At 37.5% G+C, this 22,683-nt stretch overlaps 2 protein-coding genes and 1 pseudogene across 3 annotated transcripts; all 3 read right to left on the bottom strand.

The window, feature by feature from the left end:
• Positions 1 to 339: 339 nt before the first annotated feature.
• Positions 340 to 9,881, bottom strand: nudt22 (nudix (nucleoside diphosphate linked moiety X)-type motif 22). Of its 2 annotated transcripts, XM_051650199.1 has the most exons (7): positions 9,496 to 9,881; positions 9,058 to 9,195; positions 7,440 to 8,016; positions 1,529 to 1,642; positions 1,292 to 1,389; positions 1,081 to 1,174; positions 340 to 749 (listed from the first exon to the last, which is right to left on the bottom strand). In XM_051650199.1, the coding sequence occupies exons 2-7, from the start codon at positions 9,141 to 9,143 to the stop codon at positions 648 to 650; spliced, it is 1,071 nt and encodes a 356-aa protein (XP_051506159.1). In that variant the 5' UTR covers positions 9,144 to 9,195; positions 9,496 to 9,881; the 3' UTR covers positions 340 to 647. The 2 variants fall into 2 exon arrangements, with proteins under 2 accessions (XP_051506159.1, XP_051506158.1); XM_051650198.1 differs by lacking the exon at positions 9,496 to 9,881 and having other exon boundaries at positions 9,058 to 9,489.
• Positions 9,882 to 12,253: 2,372 nt separating this feature from the next.
• On the bottom strand, positions 12,254 to 13,467 carry LOC127413170 (signal peptide peptidase-like 2B; annotated as a pseudogene).
• A 2,579-nt stretch (positions 13,468 to 16,046) lies between these two features.
• Positions 16,047 to 20,905, bottom strand: LOC127413233 (growth/differentiation factor 9-like). The gene is made up of 2 exons (XM_051650193.1): positions 20,522 to 20,905; positions 16,047 to 17,648 (listed from the first exon to the last, which is right to left on the bottom strand). Exons 1-2 carry the CDS (start codon positions 20,874 to 20,876, stop codon positions 16,720 to 16,722), a joined length of 1,284 nt encoding a protein of 427 aa, XP_051506153.1. The 5' UTR covers positions 20,877 to 20,905; the 3' UTR covers positions 16,047 to 16,719.
• Between the last annotated feature and the right edge of the window lie 1,778 nt (positions 20,906 to 22,683).

The following is a 22,683-nucleotide window of genomic DNA, read 5'->3' as shown; positions in this document are numbered from 1 at the left end:
TGAACATTCTGTCATCTACATACTCATATGTAGTTCATACGACTTGTCTGCTATATGTTAAGTCTTACACCATACGATAGCTTTGTGTGAGGAACAGACCAAAATTTAAGTCATTATGCACCAAAAATCTAGCTTTCGACCCTAGCTCTCGAAACAAGTTGATAATCAGTAAAGCAGAGTACTAAATTTGTTTTAATTTTGGGGCGGAACTATGCTTTTCTTTTAAGATATTCTTTTTTTGAAAAAATATTATTCCTTTGAACTCCTTTGAAAACTGAACTGTTAAGAGCTGTTATAGCACATTTGCATCAAATGAAGAGGTATTGAACATTTGTTCTTAAAGTTGTATTATTTTAATATGAAAAGTTGTATTCAAATTCACAAAGTGGTCTGTTTACAAAATAAATTTCATAGAAATCTCTCCAAATTAATATTTTACATTCAATTAACACTATTTTACACTTATGAATAATGAAAATAGATACACGTTTTACCACCCACTAGTATACAAAGCAGAAGACAGAATAATACTTCTATACAAAACTATTTTATGCAAGTATAATTTTACAAATAGCCAGTGATGTGATCACTTATCGTTGTACTCATTGTTACTAGTGCATTTAGCAGAGGTTGTTTCTGTAGTAAATTTAGCAATCAGGCATCACTCTTTGATACAGTAGCACTGCACCCTTTGCTGAAGGACACATCTCTGACCACAGGGGGGTACGCTCATCTAATCGTTGCATTTCCTGAAAAGAAGAGTTTTCACAACGTCATATTACATTTCTAATTCAATGTTAATAATTCTTTAAGAGCTTTCAAACTATGGATCTCCAAAGCAACTATATTACTTGAAAACTTGAAAAATGCATTTATTTATGAAAGGCTTCAGACATACAGTATAATATATAATCAGAGGTCAGGCCTAACTTTTCTTCTGAAATATATAGACACTGTCTGTTTTGTTGTGTCAGTTGTAATCAGTTCTCATGTTGTGCCCGCTTGTATTGTTCTTGTGCTTGTATAATTATGTAAAAAGTCCAATATGATGGATGGATGTGGTGGATGATTTGACCTTACCGCTTGGCTAAGAAACAATATATCTGTGGATTCGTGGGCTTCAGGTCCTCCACGTCTGTAGAAATCTCTCACTTCCTCTGTTGTCAAAGAGCACCTTGACAGAACATATGACACACATTTGAGCTGCTCAATAGGTAGACAGTTTATCATGTGGAATTGTAAGATTAAGACATAATAATCATAATCTGGGTAAATCAACACTTCTGTTTACCGAACATAAAATTCAGCACTGGGTCGGCCTGCACTGGTGTGGTTCAGCGCTATTCCCATGAACAAGGGTTTGCTTAGGGAACTCAGAGGAACGTTCACCTATAGTGAGAGTAATCAAATCTATTAAAAAGTGAACAAATATGTAACTATGCATGTATAGCAGGTCAATAGAGTGCACAAATGCCACATGCACATGACAAAATGAGTGTGAAAAGTGACAAGCTGCACAGATACACACCTCATCACTGATCTCTGCGCACACCGAGGAGAAGATCTCTGAAACAATGACTCTTTCTTTACCCAGCAGAAGGTCAACACGTATGCTCTCCTCATTGACCCCCTGACACACCATCTACAGGCACAGGAATATATTAGTGCTGTGTGAACAAATGGCAATGTACACATACAGGTGCATCTCAATAAATTAGAATGTCGTGGAAAAGTTCATTTATTTCAGTAATTCAACTCAAATTGTGAAACTCGTGTATTAAATAAATTCAATGCACACAGACTGAAGTAGTTTAAGTCTTTGGTTCTTTTAATTGTGATGATTTTGGCTCACATTTAACAAAAACCCACCAATTCACTATCTCAAAAAATTTGAATATTTTGACATGCCAATCAGCTAATCAACTCAAAACACCTGCAAAGGTTTCCTGAGCCTTCAAAATGGTCTCTCAGTTTGGTTCACTAGGCTACACAATCATGGGGAAGACTGCTGATCTGACAGTTGTCCAGAAGACAATCATTGACACCTTTCACAAGGAGGGTAAGCCACAAACATTCATTGCCAAAGAAGCTGGCTGTTCACAGAGTGCTGTATCCAAGCATGTTAACAGAAAGTTGAGTGAAAGGAAAAAGTGTTGAAGAAGAAGATGCACAACCAACCAAGAGAACCGCAGCCTTATGATTGTCCAGCAAAATCGATTCAAGAATTTGGGTGAACTTCACAAGGAATGGACTGAGGCTGGGGTTAAGGCATCAAGAGCCACCACACACAGACATGTCAAGGAATATGGCTACAGCTGTCGTATTCCTCTTGTTAAGCCACTCCTGAACCACAGACAACGTCAGAGGCGTCTTACCTGGGCTAAGGAGAAGAAGAACTGGACTGTTGCCCAGTGTTCCAAAGTCCTCTTTTCAGATGAGAGCAAGTTTTGTATTTCATTTGGAAACCAAGGTCCTAGAGTCTGGAGGAAGGGTGGAGAAGCTCATAGCCCAAGTTGCTTGAAGTCCAGTGTTCAGTTTCCACAGTCTGTGATGATTTGGGGTGCAATGTCATCTGCTGGTGTTGGTCCATTGTGTTTTTTGAAAACCAAAGTCACTGCACCCGTTTACCAAGAAATTTTGGAGCACTTCATGCTTCCTTCTGCTGACCAGCTTTTTAAAGATGCTGATTTCATTTTCCAGCAGGATTTGGCACCTGCCCACACTGCCAAAAGCACCAAAAGTTGGTTAAATGACCATGGTGTTGGTGTGCTTGACTGGCCAGCAAACTCACCAGACCTGAACCCCATAGAGAATCTATGGGGTATTGTCAAGAGGAAAATGAGAAACAAGACACCAAAAAATGCAGATGAGCTGAAGGCCACTGTCAAAGAAACCTGGGCTTCCATACCACCTCAGCAGTGCCACAAACTGGTCACCTCCATGCCACGCCGAATTGAGGCAGTAATTAAAGCAAAAGGAGCCCCTACCAAGTATTGAGTACATATACAGTAAATGAACATACTTTCCAGAAGGCCAACAATTCACTAAAAATATTTTTTTATTGGTCTTATGATGTATTCTAATTTTCTGAGATAGTGAATTGGTGGGTTTTTGTTAAATGTGAGCCAAAATCATCACAATTAAAAGAACCAAAGACTTAAACTACTTCAGTCTGTGTGCATTGAATTTATTTAATACACGAGTTTCACAATTTGAGTTGAATTACTGAAATAAATGAACTTTTCCACGACATTCTAATTTATTGAGATGCACCTGTACATTTTTAAACAAATATGACATGTCAGTGAGTTGCTATGCAGTAGCTAAGATGTTCTGAATTTTAGTTCATTGCTATGCAGTTGCTTAAGGTTAAATAGCCCACCCTGAAATTTCTGTCATATTATACTCCCTATGGGAAGAGAATAGGAAAATCGTCACGTTTTTTTTTCTAAATCCCTAAACCAAGACCAACATTTCTGAGTGTTTTCTGTCAAAGCTTTCAAGCTACATCCACTAAACTTGGCACAGACCTTCAGGCTGTTTTGACTCACGCTGCTATGACTTTTTTTTAACTGGTTTTTGACCAGCGGACAGTCAAAACAACAAATCCCATAGACTTACAATGAATGAATGTTCAAACAAGCCAAGACTATTCAAACTACAACTGTCGAAAAATTCAAATGTAAACGAACCCACACAAGGTCTTAAAGGAATATTCCGGGTTCAGAATTTGTAGCATAATGTTGATAACCACAACAGTTTATTTTGACTCGCCCCTCCTTTTCTTAAAAAAAGCAAAAATCTGGGTAACAGTGAGGCACTTACAATGGAAGTGAATGGGGGCCAATCCATAAATGTTAAAATACTTGAAAAAGTATATCCACAAGACATAAACAATATGCATGTTAACACTTAAACGCATACCTCGGGTCTTTAGAGACCTGGGACCTCATTCCATCACCTGTACCTCATCCATTTTTGGAGTTGTGCCCACACCTCTTTAGTATTCCTCAATCTATCTCTTAAAGTGTGACACACAAGAAATGCCATAAATGCAAAAAAAAAAAACAAACAAACAAAAAAACAATTATAATGGTTTGAGTACCAAGTGTATAGGGTCTCTAGAGACCCGAGGTATGTAAGAATGTCATGTTTTTTTGTTTTTTGCACCTCCATAAATTATATTTTTATAATTACTTCATATCTACTATCACAGGATATCTATTTCTTTGTGTAATACAAGATAAATTAGTACTGTATTCATACAAATAAATACTATATCACTTTGACTTTCTGTGCAACAATGAACTATCAACAGTGGTGAATTATCAGTATTTTATATGCGTATACACATACATAATATACTACATGCTATTTCTTACTCAAGGTGGCACTGATGTTCCAGTGATTGACTTAATTTACATTTGACATTGCTATTTGATGAAGAAACAACATCGAAGTAAATTTATAGCAAGTACATCACATAAAAAGTATGATGTCAGAATCAGAATGATCTTTACTGCCAAGTATGCTTACACATACAAGGAATTTGTCTTAGTGACAGAAGCTTCCAGTGCACAAACAATACAACAAGAAAGAGATAATAATACAAAACTAGAATAAAAATAAAGTGAATAGAAAATATAAGTATATATAAAAATACACAATAAGACAATATGTGCAAATACAAATCTGTTATATACAGAAGCAAGGGAATGTAATGGCAGAAGAGGTAGGGTATGTTGGATAAACATAAATAGATTAAGCTGTGTATTGCACATAATTATTGCTCAATGGGGCAGTTTTAACTGTTCATGAGATGAATAGCCTGAGGGAATAAACTGTTCCTGTGCCTGACGGTTCTGGTGCTCAGTGCTCTGTAGCACCTGTCAGAAGGCAGCAGTTCAAAAAGGTAGTGGGCAGGGTGAGTGGGGTCCACAGTGATTTTTCCAGTCTTTTTCCTCACTCTGGAAGTGTATAGTTCTTGAAGGGAGGGCAGGGGGCAACCAATAATCCTCTCAGCAGTCCAACCTGTCCTTTGTAGTCTTCTGTCTGATTTGGTAGCTGAACCAAACCAGACAGATATTGAAGTGCAGAGGACAGACTCAATGACCGCTGAGTAAAACTATATCAGCAGCGCCTGTGGCAGGTTGAACTTCCTCAACTGGCAAAGGAAGTATAACCTCTGCTGGGCCTTTTTCACAATGGAGTCAATGTGGGTGTCCCACTTCAGGTCCTGTGAGATGGTAGTGCCCAGGAACCTGAATGACTCCACTGTTCTGTTTAGAATGGTGAGCGGGGTCAGTGTTGGGGTGTTCCTCCTAAAGTCCACTATCATCTCCACTGTTTTGAGTGTGTTCAGCTCCAGGTTGTTTTGACTACACCAGTGAGCCAGCTGTTCAACCTCCCTTCTGTATGCAGACTCATCGTCATCTTGGATGAGGCCGATGACAGTAGTGTCGTCTGCAAACTTCAGGAGCTTGACAGAGGTGTCCTTGACGGTGCAGTCATTGGTGTAGAGGGAGAGCACACATCCCTGGGGGGCACCAGTGCTGATTGTACATGTGCTGGAAGTGAATTTCATTAGCTGCTGCCTGTCCATCAGAAAGCTGGTGATCCACTGACAGATAGGTGTGGGAACAGAGAGTTGGTGTAATTTAGTCTGGAGAATAGCTGGGATGATGGTGTTGAAAGCCGAACTGAAGTCCACAAAAAGGATCCTTGCATATGTCCCTGGTCTGTCTAGGGATATGACTATTGTCATTTGGGTGTACTACTGTTATAATGTAAGTTGTGCATCTACAGGGATGCTGCACAGATTTTCAAATCAAATTTAAGACTTTTTAAGACCTTTTTTGAACAAATAAAATTAGTACGGTATGTCCATACCAGATCATATTAAAATTGCTTTATCTACCAATATATCAACACATACGAATAAGAATTTACGAGCTTACTTACATGCGATAGTTTTTAAAATGGATATACTGAATGTGTTAAAAATGTTCTCGGAATATTTTTACTGTGATGGGCACAGACACAGAGGCAACAATAAACCAAATTTCAAATAAAAACCAAAAAAAAAAAAATAATAAAATAAAAAGATTTGGTGCAAACGGACTTATAACTATCAACAAGCCAAAAATACACCGGGGACTCTTATTTTGAAATGTCTGTACTCCCAGTTGATCACAAAAACAGATAAGGGAAATAAAATATGCACTCTTACAAACATCTACAATTTATTACTGTATTATACACGCTGTAAAATAAACATCGTCATAAAACAAAAATAAGCAGTAATTAACAGATTTTGAACCACTCTGAAACCGCTGGAAACACTGTATGATGAGCTCCTTGCATGCATGGAGAATGTGCAACAGTGCCGAGTCTTCACTTTGAAGCGTGGAGCGCATACAGACTATAGATTTATTTATTTAAATCACATCCTTTTCCAGTTTAATAATTACATTTGGCCATATCACGATTCCTGTTTTCTGTCCCTAAATTTAAGACCTCTTTGAATGATAATTAAGACTTTTGTTATACCATTTAAGATATTTAAGACTTTTTATGGCCTTAAATTTTGAAAACTGAATTTAAGACATTTTAAGGCTTTTTAAGGACCCACAGGAACCCTGATCTATTTAGTCTCAACAAGTGCCTGAGAAAATACACATAAGATACAAATAAGCAACCCATACAGTAACTTACACATACATTACACATGTGTAGATTATGTGTTATGTGTGGCTTAATGTGTGTTTGTCAGCCAGTTGTATCTTATGAAATTTCAGTGTGAAAATAATGAATCCTGTTCTTGATTTGTCCTAATTTGTTGCATTACCTCTTTAATTTATGAAAAATAAAACATTAAAAATATATTGTATTTTATTGTTTTCTAACTGTCTATCTGGGCATTTTGTACATCAATTTTTGAAAGATATAAGTGCCGGGTCTCTAAGAACCGGAATATGTAAGAGTGTTTAGGAAAATCACCATGCATTTAAGAGTTAACATGATTTTAGTGTGATAAAATCACTTTTTAACCTTTTCCGTGTAAAGATATAGCCAATTTTACAACTTCGTTGCCATGACGATGTAATGTCAACAAGCCCTAAACTGACTGTAAAAAAAGACAATTTAAACAACTTTACAGCTCAAATAATACATGTGTTTTAACAGAATAATTAATGTAAGTGCATTTATAAAATTATAAGCTTCACATTTCTGCCTTTAAGCCCTCCAAAAATTGGCCCCATTCACTTCCATTGTAAGTGCCTCACTGTAACCTTGATTTTTGCTTTTTGTAAAGAAAATTTATTTTTGTGGTAATCAAACAGAATTATTAGGTTAAAGACCTTAACATATCAGTAAGGACACCACAGAACTATTTTGTTAGTAACAACCATTGATTTCCAACAAAAAGTGTATCTCACCTTTGGCTCTGGGTGCCCACCGGGTATGTCTAAGAGCCCTGCTGCCTCTGCCACCTTCTGACTTCTCCTCAGCAAGACAACCTCTCCATCAGAGGTTGCCATGACAGCGCCCACCCCCAGCGGCTGTGCGAGGAAGGCCTGGGGATCCTCTGATTCAGCCTGTCCACGACTCTGCAGGTTCCCCGCCTCTCCTGACCAGTTAGTCCCGAGGTAGTCTTTATAACAGGTCAGGCCTAACTGTAATTTCAGGACACATGATTGCTCATCTTTTGTTACTCTGTCTGAGGGTCTGGATTTATCTGGGACCCCTCCACACCTGCACTTTTCAAACTGGTGTCCTTCACCACAATGTAAGTGCACTAGGTTTTGGGGGGCTTGTTCTCGCAGGTGTCCTTTATCCAAGCTGATACACTGATGTTTGTGAGCATCTGTTGACCATTCAGGGCTGTTGTAAGAGAGCACGGCTGAATGTAATCTGAATTTAGCACCATTGAAGAGCCATGGTTCTTTGGACACTCTGTCACTCCACACGGCTTCAATGTGCTTCTCAATCTCTGGAAAACTTTGTCGATTGAACCTAGAGTGGGAGTATAGAGCGTTATAGGCTCCCTATGCAGGGCAAATGCAATTAAGTGTTTCTTTTTAAACTTCAAAATATTGTATAAATGGAATCTGATGAACAACATTGATATGAACTGTTTTTTTGTTTTTTTTTCCCAACATCAAGATTTTAGGTAAAAATATACATAGCCTACATGTATAAGGGAAAGTGTATATATTTTAGAGTCTGTAACTGGTTACAATTTCTTTTAAAAGTTTAAAGGAATATTCCAGGTTCAATACAAGTTAAGCTTAATCGACAGCATTTTTGGCATAATATTAATTACCACAAAAAATTATTTCGACTCGTCCCTACTTTTCAAAAATCAAGGTTAAAGTGAGGCACTTACAATGGAAGTGAATGGGGCCAATTTTTGGAGGGTTTATAAGCAGAAATGTGAAGCTTATAATTTTATAAAAGCTCTAACATTAATTCTTCTGTTAAAACTTGTGTATTATTTGAGCTGTAAAGTTGTTTAATTCGTTGTCTTTGCTTCATTTTTATATTGCCATGGAAACAAAGTTGTAAAATTGGCTAAAACTGTATACAGAAAAGGTTAGTATGTGGTTTTTAACACACTAAAATCATGTAGCATGCATATTGTTTAAGTGTTGTGGCTATACTTTTGAAACAGTATTTTAACGTTTACAGATTGGCCCCCATTCACTTCCATTATAAGTGCCTCACTGTAACCCAGATTTTTGCTTTTTTTAAGGAGGGGCGAGTCAAAATAATTTTTTGTCTTAATCAACATTATGCTAACATTATATTAACTTATATTGAACCCAGAATATGTATTTAACCACCTTTTAACTTTTTTGCAGTTCAAAACATTGTCCTGTGTTTCCAATTAATTTTTAAAAGTACAATGATTCCATATAGTCTCTCAATTAATATCAAGAACATGTATTATAATTACACAAGAATTAGAAAAATGCAGTTTGCCAGAGATGTACCCAAATACATATAAAATGTATGAAACCTCAAAGTAAGTAGCGAGTAGATAAGAGGTTCTACCTGTCTGAAATTTCTACATGTATTTGATGTTCTCCAAAAGCCTGTAATGGAGCACAGTGCAGCATCAGGGACACCTCTGAATCCATGAGAAACCCCTTTCAAACTTTCTCTAAAGGGACTGTCAGCTTCTTCTTAGACCTTAACATTAGAAAGTATGTAACTGGTTATATTGGATGAAGTGTAAACAAACACTGGCTGTGTGTCTCAAAAGCTAGTCAGCTGCCCATCTAGACAACATTTTGGATATTTGTTTTAATGCCAATAATTGCCACCGTCTAATTGTACAGCTCACTTTTTTGAGACAGCCAGTGTTTAAAATCAGCTCATAGTCAACTCTCAAAATGCGCTATAATGCCTTGCAAATGCTAGGTCAAAATTGACTTTCTGTCGTTTAATAATTACTTTGTTAAAAGTCTTTCGCTAAACTCACATCCTTACCTCTGACGCACAACGTCCGGAAGTTGAGAATTTTAAAATAAAAGCCTGTCAAACTGAATAATAATAAAAAAGGATTTACACCACAAACGTACAAATAAAGATAAAACAAAATATACTTAAAATAATAATAATAATAATAATTTAATAAAAAGAACAGAATTATAATTGTTTTTAAATTAGAATATTTAAATAAAAAATAAAAAAAACTAATAATTAAAGGTGCTGTAAGCGATTTTAGCCGTTAAATTAGACTGAGCCGTTAAATTAGATACGCCCCCCTCTTTCCAAAACACCGCCCTCCAAAGAGTAGAGACCAGTCTTTTAGAGCTCCTTGGCTGAGACCGACACCGAACAGTAGAGCAGTGCATCTTCTCACGTTTGTCAAACACAACGGTAGCAAAATAGCGCCCTCAGCTGACAACTGTTATGAATATGAGTGTGATATTAAAGTCGCCATGAAATCAAAATTAAAGTTTTGCTGCTTGTAGTGTATATTTATTCCCTTCAGTATCCTAGTGTGCTTCCAAATGCTGACAAAATTCGTTTTCAAAAGATATAAAAATTTAAAATCAGCAGTCTCTCTCTTCCGGCTTGACAGACAGAGGCATAAGCTGTGTCACGTAGACATGGGCGGATCGATACTAAAGTATCGATACTTCCGATACTGATGTGGTATCAAGAATATCGATCCTCACATAAAAATATCGATTCTGAATTATTATTTTTTTTAACAAGTGATCTTATTATTTAGATTACATGAATATTAATGCATCTCATAAGCTTTGAAATTGAAAAAAATAATTATATGAGTGAATTGTTGCATGGCACCAGAACTACTTTTTCTTCCGCTCATCTTGAAACGCAGAAATGCTAAAATACACTAGCAGTCATAGACAGTGCTCACTATTTCAGTCATAGCGCTCGTTCAAAGAGAGAGCAGTGATTTCCTGAGGTAATGACAGAAATACAGCATCTGGAGTTATTTACACTAAGTAATGACAAACCTAGGCATGACGTGGGCTTGTTTGACCATTTTTACAGGTTTATTTAAATTCAGAGTTGTTAAAACTCTGATAATGATTTTTAATCCTTGTTAATAAATGATACCGTTATGAAAACTTACCATGGATTTACTGTAGTAATATTGTATTAACCATGACTGTAGTAACCACAACTGAAGTAACCTGGTTTTCTTTCTTTTTGGCAGTAACCAAGGTTTTGATACAATTAACCATGGTTTTACTACAATTACTGTAGTATCCATATGGTAACTTGGTTTTAGTAATAGTAACCATATAACAATATCTATGGTTAATTTTGAGGTTTTATATGTCGCTTATACTGACTCATTTTTAAAAGGTAAACAAAGCAGCCTAATAATTTTCTGCTTAGGCCCATAAATATAAATATAAAAAAATGTAAGTAATAATAAAGTTACAAATTGTATCCAAAGATTTCGTAAAAACTCAATTTAATAGAGGTATCGGTATTGGTATCGATATCAGCGATATTAGCCTAAAAGTACTTGGCATCGGATCTAAAAGAAAATAAGTGGTATCGCCCATCCCTAGTGTCTCGTTTCGAAGGCTGCGCGCTAGGTAGGACGCGTCCTTTGAAGGCTGCAGTCTATCGAGCGTCCTCGTTTAAACGAGACGGCCTTCGTAGGACGAACGGAAACACAACGTAACATGGTTGCTATGACAGCACGCCACTCTTTAACAAGCAGGAGCGCTTTGAGTGAGAAGGGAACAAGTCCCTTTGGAAGGGAGTGTATGAAGTACATTTTAGGAGAGATATAATGATGTAGAGAGAAAAGAAAATAGTTTTTGCAGGTGTACTTTTAGTCTATAATACTTTATTTTAATTATATATTATTGTAATTATACATATTATATACTCTGCACCATCTGCTGAGGTACTTCAACTTGGGAATTAACATTACTTGCATTTGAACATAATGTTTTTGAGCAAATTGGCGTAATTTTTTTAGACAAATGATGTTCATTTTCGTTGAAGCAAAGAATTGTGGGTTGTGAGTGCCCATGAAGGATACACCTCACGAATCCTCAGAATTCCCGTGAAAGAAGGTCACATTCGAAGGTTGCATTTGGAGTGTCCTAAATGCTTTTCTGAAACGAGACAGCCTCGAAGACATATGCAGCCGACAAATACGACCTATGGAGAATGCAGTCTTCGAAAACGAGACATAGCCATAGTCATGACGACACAGATGGCATGAGAAACTCTGTCCAATCAAATGCTTTATGGAACGAGAACACTCCCTCCCCTAGCGTGTCTGGCTGTGTTCTAACTGCCGCTGATCATGCCTTCACAGGGTACTTCGAAAGGAGCACAATCCATGTTGTAGGTTCAATTCCAAACAGATTTTACGATAAGAATCACTTAAAAATTTGTTTCGACTTACCATTATCATCTTTCAGCCTTCTAAAGCTCTCAGAGTTGAGGGCAATTGTCTTCCTATGGAATAGGGCAGCCACGCTGAAGCCTAAGCTGGACGAAAAGAAACTCACTGGAGTTTATTTATATTTTACTGCAGATGGAGTTTTCTTGGATATACTGCTCAAGTAAGTATAATTTATCCTTTATGCTTAGTGTATTGTGATTCAAATCTTGGACAAATTAGCTTCTACTCGCGTGTTTCACATTCATATGTATTTGCACAACAGCTCTAGTCTTGTCCTAATGTAATCAAAGTCCCGGCCTACATTTTTTTTCCTCATTCGAAAAGCCATTTCACTCAGAAACACATCACAATACAGCAATAATGTGAGTTTGACCTGGGCATTTTCAGCACCACTGGAAGCTTCTCATGTGAGGAGGAATTGGAGGGTCCATTCGCCACCTCTACCACGATACTTTCACCACTCTCAGTTAAGAGTGGGGTAATGAAAACAAAAAACACATCATACACAAACAGGACAACCAGCAACAGAGTGCAGGCCTTGAAAGTGGGCAGTCTGGTTGTTTTTAGCATGTAGAGGCAAAATGCGACGCCTAATGCATCCTGAAGCACCCATGCCCACTGGTCTTCATTGCGGAAAACTCCCCAGGTGACACTGATTCCTACGCAGAAGGCCGAAAGGAGCAGCATGTGCACCTGTGGCCGCTTTTGGCAGTACGGCAGGTTATTCTCAGGTATCCTGCATTTCCTGAAGGGTATTCGTCATACAATAGGCCAAAGACAGCTTACAGACTGACAGCCGACGCCAAACAGAATGTAGCTATAGACACCAATTGATCATAGAAGGAATACAAGAGCACCAGCATAGTGCAGCACATGACCACAAATCATGACAGGAGTGACATCAACTGTCTCCTCATCTTGTTTCTCAGCACTGTCATCCCTCTTTTGCTTCATGTAATGTTTTTTAATGTCCCTGCCGCCAGCCCAGTATCCTCCAACAGCCACTGTGCCAACTTCCATCAGGAAGATGATCACCACATTGTAATCTACCATTGGTTCATTGGGTGCATACATGGCCTCCTGCCTGTTTTCCCCAAATGTCTTCCTGATGTCTAGCATGTCTTTATAGCTTAGCAGAGCCACTGGGATGCTAATCTTCTCATACTGAGACTTGTTCCCTGATGGCGGTGTAAGTCTATCTTTGCTGACGATCAGAAGTCCCTTGGCACCGTTGATCTGAGCCAATCTGACTTTCTCATAGAAAGAGCAATTTCCTCTCATCACCATTGGGATACTGCTAGGGAAGCCGCCCTCAGGTACATCCGAGGGGGAGCAAAGCGCAGAGGTGGGGAGATCATAGATCTGCAGCCGCACTGCTTTACTGAGGTCTTGTGGAAGTCGAGCCCACTGGGAGTTGAAGAAGACGCAGTAATCTTTGCCTATGTTCCCCCTATGTTCCCCCAGTCACTGAAATGTGCCATTCCACATTCACCTAAAACCTGTTTCATCAAAAGAGCTGCCCAAAGGAGTCTTGACAAAAATCTCATGATGCCTAATAATTGTTATCGTCTCCCCCATCTGTACAAAAAAAAAAAACATTATTTTATATATTATTATATAATATTTTTAAACATTTACGCATTTCAATTTTATAGCAAATTTCCATTAAATTGAACTTTGTGATCCTTAACTACATTTATTTAGCAAAACCTAAATCCTGAAATGCTTACTGTAAATCTTAAAAATATTTTTTTCAGGGAATGTTTATGTACATTTATTTGATCTCCTTTTGTTTAAATGCCTGAATGTTTGTTTGTTTTATACTTTATACAAAATTGTATACTCTACACACACACACACACACACACACACACACACACGATATATACAGGTGCATCTCAATAAATTAGAATGTCGTGGAAAAGTTCATTTATTTCAGTAATTCAACTCAAATTGTGAAACTCGTGTATTAAATAAATTCAATGCACACAGACTGAAGTAGTTTAAGTCTTTGGTTCTTTTAATTGTGATGATTTTGGCTCACATTTAACAAAAACCCACCAATTCACTATCTCAAAAAATTAGAATATGGTGACATGCCAATCAGCTAATCAACTCAAAACACCTGCAAAGATTTCCTGAGCCTTCAAAATGGTCTCTCAGTTTGGTTCACTAGGCTACACAATTATGGGGAAGACTGCTGATCTGACAGTTGTCCAGAAGACAATCATTGACACCCTTCACAAGGAGGGTAAGCCACAAACATTCATTGCCAAAGAAGCTGGCTGTTCACAGAGTGCTGTATCCAAGCATGTTAACAGAAAGTTGAGTGGAAGGAAAAAGTGTGGAAGAAAAAGATGCACAACCAACCAAGAGAACCGCAGCCTTATGATTGTCAAGCAAAATCGATTCAAGAATTTGGGTGAACTTCACAAGGAATGGACTGAGGCTGGGGTCAAGGCATCAAGAGCCACCACACACAGACACTACAGTTGTTGTATTCCTCTTGTTAAGCCACTCCTGAACCACAGACAACGTCAGAGGCGTCTTACCTGGGCTAAGGAGAAGAAGAACTGGACTGTTGCCCAGTGGTCCAAAGTCCTCTTTTCAGATGAGAGCAAGTTTTGTATTTCATTTGGAAACCAAGGTCCTAGAGTCTGGAGGAAGGGTGGAGAAGCTCATAGCCCAAGTTGCTTGAAGTCCAGTGTTAAGTTTCCACAGTCTGTGATGATTTGAGGTGCAATGTCATCTGCTGGTGTTGGTCCATTGTGTTTTTTGAAAACCAAAGTCACTGCACCCGTTTACCAAGACATTTTGGAGCACTTCATGCTTCCTTCTGCTGACCAGCTTTTTAAAGATGCTGATTTCATTTTCCAGCAGGATTTGGCACCTGCCCACACTGCCAAAAGCACCAAAAGTTGGTTAAATGACCATGGTGTTGGTGTGCTTGACTGGCCAGCAAACTCACCAGACCTGAACCCCATAGAGAATCTGTGGGGTATTGTCAAGAGGAAAATGAGAAACAAGAGACCAAAAAATGCAGATGAGCTGAAGGCCACTGTCAAAGAAACCTGGGCTTCCATACCACCTCAGCAGTGCCACAAACTGATCACCTCCATGCCACGCTGAATTGAGGCAGTAATTAAAGCAAAAGGAGCCCCTACCAAGTATTGAGTACATATACAGTAAATGAACATACTTTCCAGAAGGCCAACAATTCACTAAAAATGTTTCTTTTATTGGTCTTATTATGTATTCTAATTTTTTGAGATAGTGAATTGGTGGGTTTTTGTTAAATGTGAGCCAAAATCATCACAATTAAAAGAACCAAAGACTTAAACTACTTCAGTCTGTGAGCATTGAATTTATTTAATACACGAGTTTCACAATTTGAGTTGAATTACTGAAATAAATGAACTTTTCCACGACATTCTAATTTATTGAGATGCACCTGTATATATATATATATTGTTTCACACATTTCAATTTCATAACAAAATTCTCAATTTTTTAAATCTTTAATAAAAATATAACAAAAAGTTTTATTTAATTTTGTAATGAAATTTAAATGAAATGTGTATCTTGAAAATAGGCAAAACAAAAAATGTTTTTAGTGTGTTAATGTTGTTTGATTGCAATATATATATAATGTGGTAATATCCATATCAAACAAGGAGTAAACAATCATAAATAATGTTTTATTTCCTGTATGATGGCCAGCAATACATTTTCTGTCATTGATCAGGTGTCCAGGAATTTTACAGGGCCAAGGTGGCATCCCTAACTACTACACTATGAGAATGTGCAAAATGATTGACAAACAGAAAGCACATCAAAGTCTTTTGATTGGCTGATCAAAGAATGTGTCTCCAGCCCTCGGTGAGATATCTCAGGACACTTATTTCAGTTAAATCTTTCAAAGAGAAGGAAGATTTTATTTCCATAAAAAAAAAATCACTTAATTTAATAAATTACGCATAATAATTACTTTAATTGACCATTAAAGCTAGGTTTTCTCTACGTAATATTGATATTACCGACCCAATTACATTTGATGAAAATAAATCAAGTTTGTTTGCTGTATTTTTTTTATTTGTCATTTTCATATGAGAATTATTTACTCTGTACAATTTTTTTGTGAAACTAAAGCCAACCTGACCAAATTACACAGACATAAATTACATAAATAGGCAAGTGATACACATTCTAATCTACTTTCAAACAGTTAATACAGACATATCAATATCAAGTTGCCCACAATTAAAGGGCAACTTATTTTCTGGACATCAAGAAGAGAGAGGTTGCCCATGAGACAACCATCTTCAATTCCCAGGTATTAAAAAACAATGTAAAAGTGTTCTGATAAGACAATAGAACTACACTTTTCATATCCTGTCCAGAACTAGAAGCTTTAAAATTTTTGCCATTCATGTTAAAGACTAGAAAGTGCAAGAGAAGACCACCACCAAAAAAAAAACAAAACAAAAACAAAAAAAACCAAAATCCTTCAAGCTAATCAAATACTCTGCTACAAAAGTATTAAACAAATAAATTGTGTCTGAGAAAATATCGGAACACAAAAACAACTGAAATGCAGAATACATTAGAAAATTCTTAACATTATCAGAATCAGATAAGAAAAGTAATGTTGAACAAAAAATTTTTACACAACTTTTCTGATATATGTGGTCGTCAAGTAATTTATCATCTGCATAATAAGAATGGCTACTGCAAAAAATAGGTCAGTGTTTTACAAAGCAATGTATCACAAAAAAATAGATTCGTCAAATTATTTATCTTTAGCGACAGGTGCATTTAGTAGCAATCATCTCCTCATATTCCTTATAGGCAATAGAGCCATCATTCTCAATGGTCAAAACACTTAAGGGATTATATTCTGATGGTACACATGAAGGCCTGGGTATCGAGGAGTCTAGCTTCTCGTAAATTATATTCTGAACCATTGTATGTACAGGTGACCCATAAATAAACCCCACAACCCTTGGGCAAGATCCCTTACAGTACCTCGGATTGTATTTATGAGGTGCTATAATCCAGTGGTCCAATTTGAGCTGACTGAAGCTCACTCTGAAATCATAGAGGTCACAGTCATCTGTTGGAAAGTCATACATTGGGAGATCTGGCAAGCTAGTTTCTGGACTTGCATTGGTACTCTTTAAGGCCCCACGTCTCTTGCGTGAGGTTGACTCCCACGATCTGGACTTTCCATCCCAGTGGTTTGATGTTAGGTCTACCATTCTAGTCTGTGTGGCCTTTCTCTGGAAGGCGACCTCACTGGTATCATTTAGATACAGAAGAAGAGATGGAGACCTGTGAGTTAACTCCACTGGGCTCTTATGGATCTGGCCTCCAGGTCTAGGGATCATATCTTCAACACAGGTCAAGTTTATAAGCAGATGGATGTCCTTCTTATGGGCCTGAATGAGAGGATGGAGAAAGGAAGTGACATCGACTTCCACCCAACGGCGATGGACCCTTCTCTCTGTGTGGACGCGGAAGCTGAGCAGGGGGACCGAGTGGTGTGATCTGAGATGGTGAGAACACATGTGACCCTTAGACGGTTCCTGTTCCTTCACAACGAGATAACAGAGCGATGTGATGGGGGCAATGTGGTTATGGTCGAAGGAGTAAAGCAGGACTGACTTCAGTAACTGCTCTTGAGACCTCACTCGGTTTAGACTGTAGGAGATATCCTGCATGAAAAATTCTGCAGGGAAAAACATAGCACTGATAAACAGAATATTTGTATTGCAGCATATTAAAGTCCACCAAAAATGAAAACCATTTACTTTAGCATTTATGCACAGAAATGAACCTACACACAAGATATTTAAAATGTGGGGGCAAAAATAGCACACACAGTGAATTCCTCTTATTTTTGTCTGTTATCTTACATTGTATACATAGACATATTATATAATATTATATTCTAGGCTGTATATTGCCGCTGCAGACAAAAAAAACAAACAAACAAACAAACATTGCATTTCTTTTTCAATTCAATTTGGTGTAAAAACTAGTGATACAAGTCTATCAATCAAACTGAATCACAGTATTTTCACAGTATTCTATGTTGTATACTTCACATTTTGGGAAATGCAATAGGTTAACCAGGTATTCCATGCATACAGAATATTTGTATACTCTGTGTGCACAGTATGCATAGGGACTACTGTTTAGTGCAGAAATAGTAAGACTAGTATGATAGTATGATATTCTGAAGACGGCCAGTGTTTTCCCATTAAAGGAGTTGTTCACCCAAAAATACTCTCATCATTTACTCACTTTAATGCCATCCCAGATGTGTATGACTTTCTTCTGCTGAACCCAAACAAAGATTTTTAGAAGAATATTTCAGCTCTATTGACCTGTTTCATGTGATGTCACTGTATGACCACGCCGCCATGTTTGTGACCAAAATTCCATTTACCTTCATTGTGCTGCGCTGTGAGATGCAGCAAAAGTTGGCAACATTTCTGTTTCTATTTGTAAATCATGAAAAGGTGATACTGCTGTTTAATTACCAGAGCCAAAATGTTGTTTTAAGTGACACGGCTTAATTTCGCCAAAGTTAAGCAGCGATGAAGGGGGACAGCAGGGATAAAAACACTTGTAGGTTTTTGCTCATTTATTTAGACACGTCTGTTATCTGTACACGTGCCAATTATATTTATATCATCGTCGATTTGGATACAATTAAACTGGAAATGCACATAGGACGATGTTTTTCATAATACCCAGACTGTATAGAGGTATGCGATAATTGTAGCACTATAATCTGAATATATAGCATACAGTTGTGGCCAAAAATATTGGCACCCTTGGTAAATATGAGCAAAGAAGGCTGTGACAAAAAAAACATCTGCATTGTTTATCCTTTTGATCTTTCATTCAAAAAATTCACAAATATCTACCCTTTAATTGAAGTAAAACAATTGAAAGAGGGGAAATATCTAATTATTAAATAAATATTTTTCTCCAAAACACATTGGCCACAATTATTGGCACCTTTTAATTCAATACTTTTTGCAACCTCCCTTTGCCAAGATAACAGCTCTGAGTCTTCTCTTATAATGCCTAATGAGGTTTGAAAACACCTGGCAAGGTATCTGAGACCATTCCTCCATACAGAATCTCTAAAGATCCTTCAAATTTAGATGTCCATGTTGGTGGACTCTCCTCTTCAGTTCACCCCACAAATTTTCTATGGGGTTCAGGTCAGGAGACTGGGATGGCCATGGCAGAACCTTGATTTTGTGGTCAGTGAACCATTTTTGTGTTGATTTTGATGTTAGTTTTGGATCATTGTCCTGCTGGCAGATCCAGCCAGGGCCCATTTTAAGCTTTCTGGCAGAGGCAGTCAGGTTTAGATTTTTTATGTTGGTATTTGATAGAGTCCGTGATGCCATGTATCCAAACAAGATGTCCAGGACCTCTGGCAGAAAAACAGCCCCACAACATTAAAGATCCAGCGTCACATTTAACCATGGGCATTGGGTGGTACTTCATCTCTGTGTGCGCCAAACCCATCTCTGGTGTTTGCTGCCAAAAAGCTCTTTTTTTGTTTCGTCTGACCATAGAACCCGGTCACATTTGAAGTTCCAGCAGTGTCTGGCAAGCTGAAGATGCTTGAGTTTGTTGTTGGATGAGAGAAGAGTCTTTTTTTTCTTGAAACCCTCCCAAACAACTTGTGATGATGTCTGATATTTTTTTTGAGACTTTCTGACCCCAAGACCAAACTAATTTCTGCAATTCTCCATCTGTGATCCTTGGAGATTCTTTGGCCACTTGAACAATCCACTCACTGTACGTGGAGACAATATAGACACACGTCCTCTTCCAGACCAATTCTTAAGGTCTCCAGTTGATTGGAACTTGTAAATTATTGCCCTGATGGTGGAAATGGGCATTTTCAATGCTTTGGTATTCTTTGGTCTTACCCATTGTGATTGATGATTAAGAGAATTTGGCCTGTGTGTTACCTCATATTTATACCCCTGTGAAACAGGAAGTCATGAAAAAAGAAAAAAAAAAAAAAAGAAAAAAGTACTTAAACATTGATCAGTTTCTCACCCAAAATTATTGCATCGCTTCAGAAGACATATTCAACCACTGGAGTCATATTGATTACTTTTATGCTGCTTTTATGTGGTTTTTGGAGCTTGAAAGGTCTGGTCACCATTTACTTGCATTGTATGGACCTACACAGCTGAAATATTCTTTTAAAAATCTTCGTTTGTGTTCAACAGAAGAAAGAAAGTCATACACATTTGGGATGGCATGAGGGTGAGTAAATGATGAGTTTTCATTTTAGGGTGAACTATCCCTTTAAGATGTTCTTTGTGGTGAGCGGGACACTACTTGCACATGTTTTAAAAATGTTTAAAAAGTATTACAAAATGCAATTTCAATATCAGCTGCTACCTGACTCTCCAAAAAGGGAACAGTAAACTAAATAGGCTAATAACAATGTAAACTTCTGATCTGTGTGCTTTTAAGGCAAATACATACATTTAAATTATATGTATGCATGTTGGATTGAATCATTGAGAAACTACAACACTGTTATTTGAAGCATACCTCGGTTCTGTTCGAGACACTCCTCTCGAGGTGTGATCAGACGAGCGGTGTTGTACAGGTGAGAGGCCTCGTGACTCCTGTCGTGTTTCGATGATAATTTATACAGTCTCTTCATGTAGCGCACATATCTGGAGTCAGGTTTGGTTCGTGGTGTAAAGTCACCCCATGGATCTTGCTCTGACAGAGCCTTTAGCAAGGGACTCAGGATGTTGCCATGATGTAGGGAGACGTCGGGCTCGACAGATTCGTTTTCAAATTTGTAGCACGATGTAAATGACAGGCTGATAACCGCGATAATGAAAAGGAATCTGGCTAAGGAATTATGCGCGCCACTTTTTGAAAGCGGCGGCGCCATAATAAATAAAGTACGTCAATTTAGGAAAAAGTCTTGGTGAAGACTTTGGGAGTCTTCGGCAAAAACCAAACTTCCGTCGCCCTTACGTGACAGACAGGTGTGCGCAATCAGGGCTAACTTTTTGCACAAAAGCCGGTGTAAAGTGTGTATCAAGCTTTTCAAAGGGTTTCATTTTACACATCTCAAACCACGTTGCCTCGTGCAATAATTACCCACCGAGTCTTCTGAAAAACGGAGTCAGTCACCGTGGACGGGCTTTGAATGGGTCACATTAATATAATTCAAACTTAGTTTAATGTAAGGCCACTCAATCACGATTGAATTTAGGGGAGAGTGGGGTGACCTCAGGGTCGGCGACACGAGGAAGCCTAACCCATTGATCTTTACTAAAACCTATTGTTAAATGGCGGTCAAATATAAACTGAATTAGACACTTTTTACCAGCCACTCAACACTTTTGGTGTCTTTACTATACTACCTTGACCTAGACTTTTAATATTAAACAATTAAAGTCCACTATAAAAATACAATGTATGTTTAAGATAATCTAAAGAAAAAGTTATATAACCATATACACTTTCAATGTTTATTGGGTGAAAATTATTTGACAGTTTTTCAAAAAGGATTACTAGTTTCCACCAAACAATTTGGCCCCTAATAATCCTCCCCCCCAGTTAGTGTACTTGTTAACCAAGTCGACAAAAGTGAAGAGCATGCTTGAGATACAATATGAGACAAGTGATATTAGAAGATTAAAGATAAATATCAATTGAGAGCAGCAGAATATTTTTGTTTTTCATTTTTAATTTCCAATCAACCTGTAAAAAAGTGTGAAGTAATATTTAAAGGGATAGTTCACCCAAAAATTTTAATTCTCTCATAATTTACTCATCTGCCATCCCAGATGTGTATGACTTTCTTTCAGCAGAACACAAAGATGTTTAGAAGAATATCTCAGCTCTGTTTGTCCTTTCAATGCAAGTAAATGGTGGTCAGAAATATGAAGAACCAAAAAGCAGATAAAAGCAATCCATACGACTCCAGTGGTTAAATCCATGTCTTCTGCGGAGATATGGTAGGTGTGGGTGAGAAACAGATCATTATTTAAGTCCTTTTTTTACTATAAATCTCCACTTTCACATTTGAAAGTCACATGTGGCGCCTGTTTAGTTTCACTTTCACATCTTAGGATACATTAAATGATAGCTATTAAATTAGCTTTAGCAAGACAAAGGAGAATACCATTAGATTTTTAAAAAAAATTAACATTTTTTAAATGTCAATTCCAATTGCCATCACAGAATAGAATTAAACACAATAAAGAATTTGAAATGAAGTGGAAATGACCCTTTTTATATGTACTATGAAAAAGGATATGCAGCAATTTAATTTAAATATCTTGTCTATTTTATAACAGGTCATCAGGGGCGGGAATCAAACATGGGTCTCTGGTGTTATGAGATTAGGTGGACAGTTCTCTACCATGGTGCTAATTGGCAGTTGATGGACCCAAGAGCAACATGCAAGGAGGCTTGGATATCAAAAACAAAGTACTTTACTGGAGAAATTATAACAAAGTACAATGAAAAAGGAAGCCGAGCTTCTGTAGTAAAAGGGAACATAAAGGTGAGTATAAGGCAAAAACACTAAACACAGGAGAACTTAGCTTTACAGAGCTTGAATATTCCAGGCAATGATGGCTCAAGACTGAACACAAGTGAATGAAACAAGCAAACTCATATAGGGTAAACACAGGTGATAAGAATGAACATAATGAGCAGTCAAACTATGGAGTAAATCAGGGATT

Source organism: Myxocyprinus asiaticus, chromosome 22 (genome assembly GCF_019703515.2).
Source record: "Myxocyprinus asiaticus isolate MX2 ecotype Aquarium Trade chromosome 22, UBuf_Myxa_2, whole genome shotgun sequence".
NCBI classification, from domain to species: Eukaryota; Metazoa; Chordata; class Actinopteri; order Cypriniformes; family Catostomidae; genus Myxocyprinus; species Myxocyprinus asiaticus.
The sequence above is the reverse complement of the archived record's forward strand: the minus strand, read 5'-3'. Positions and strand labels throughout refer to the sequence as shown.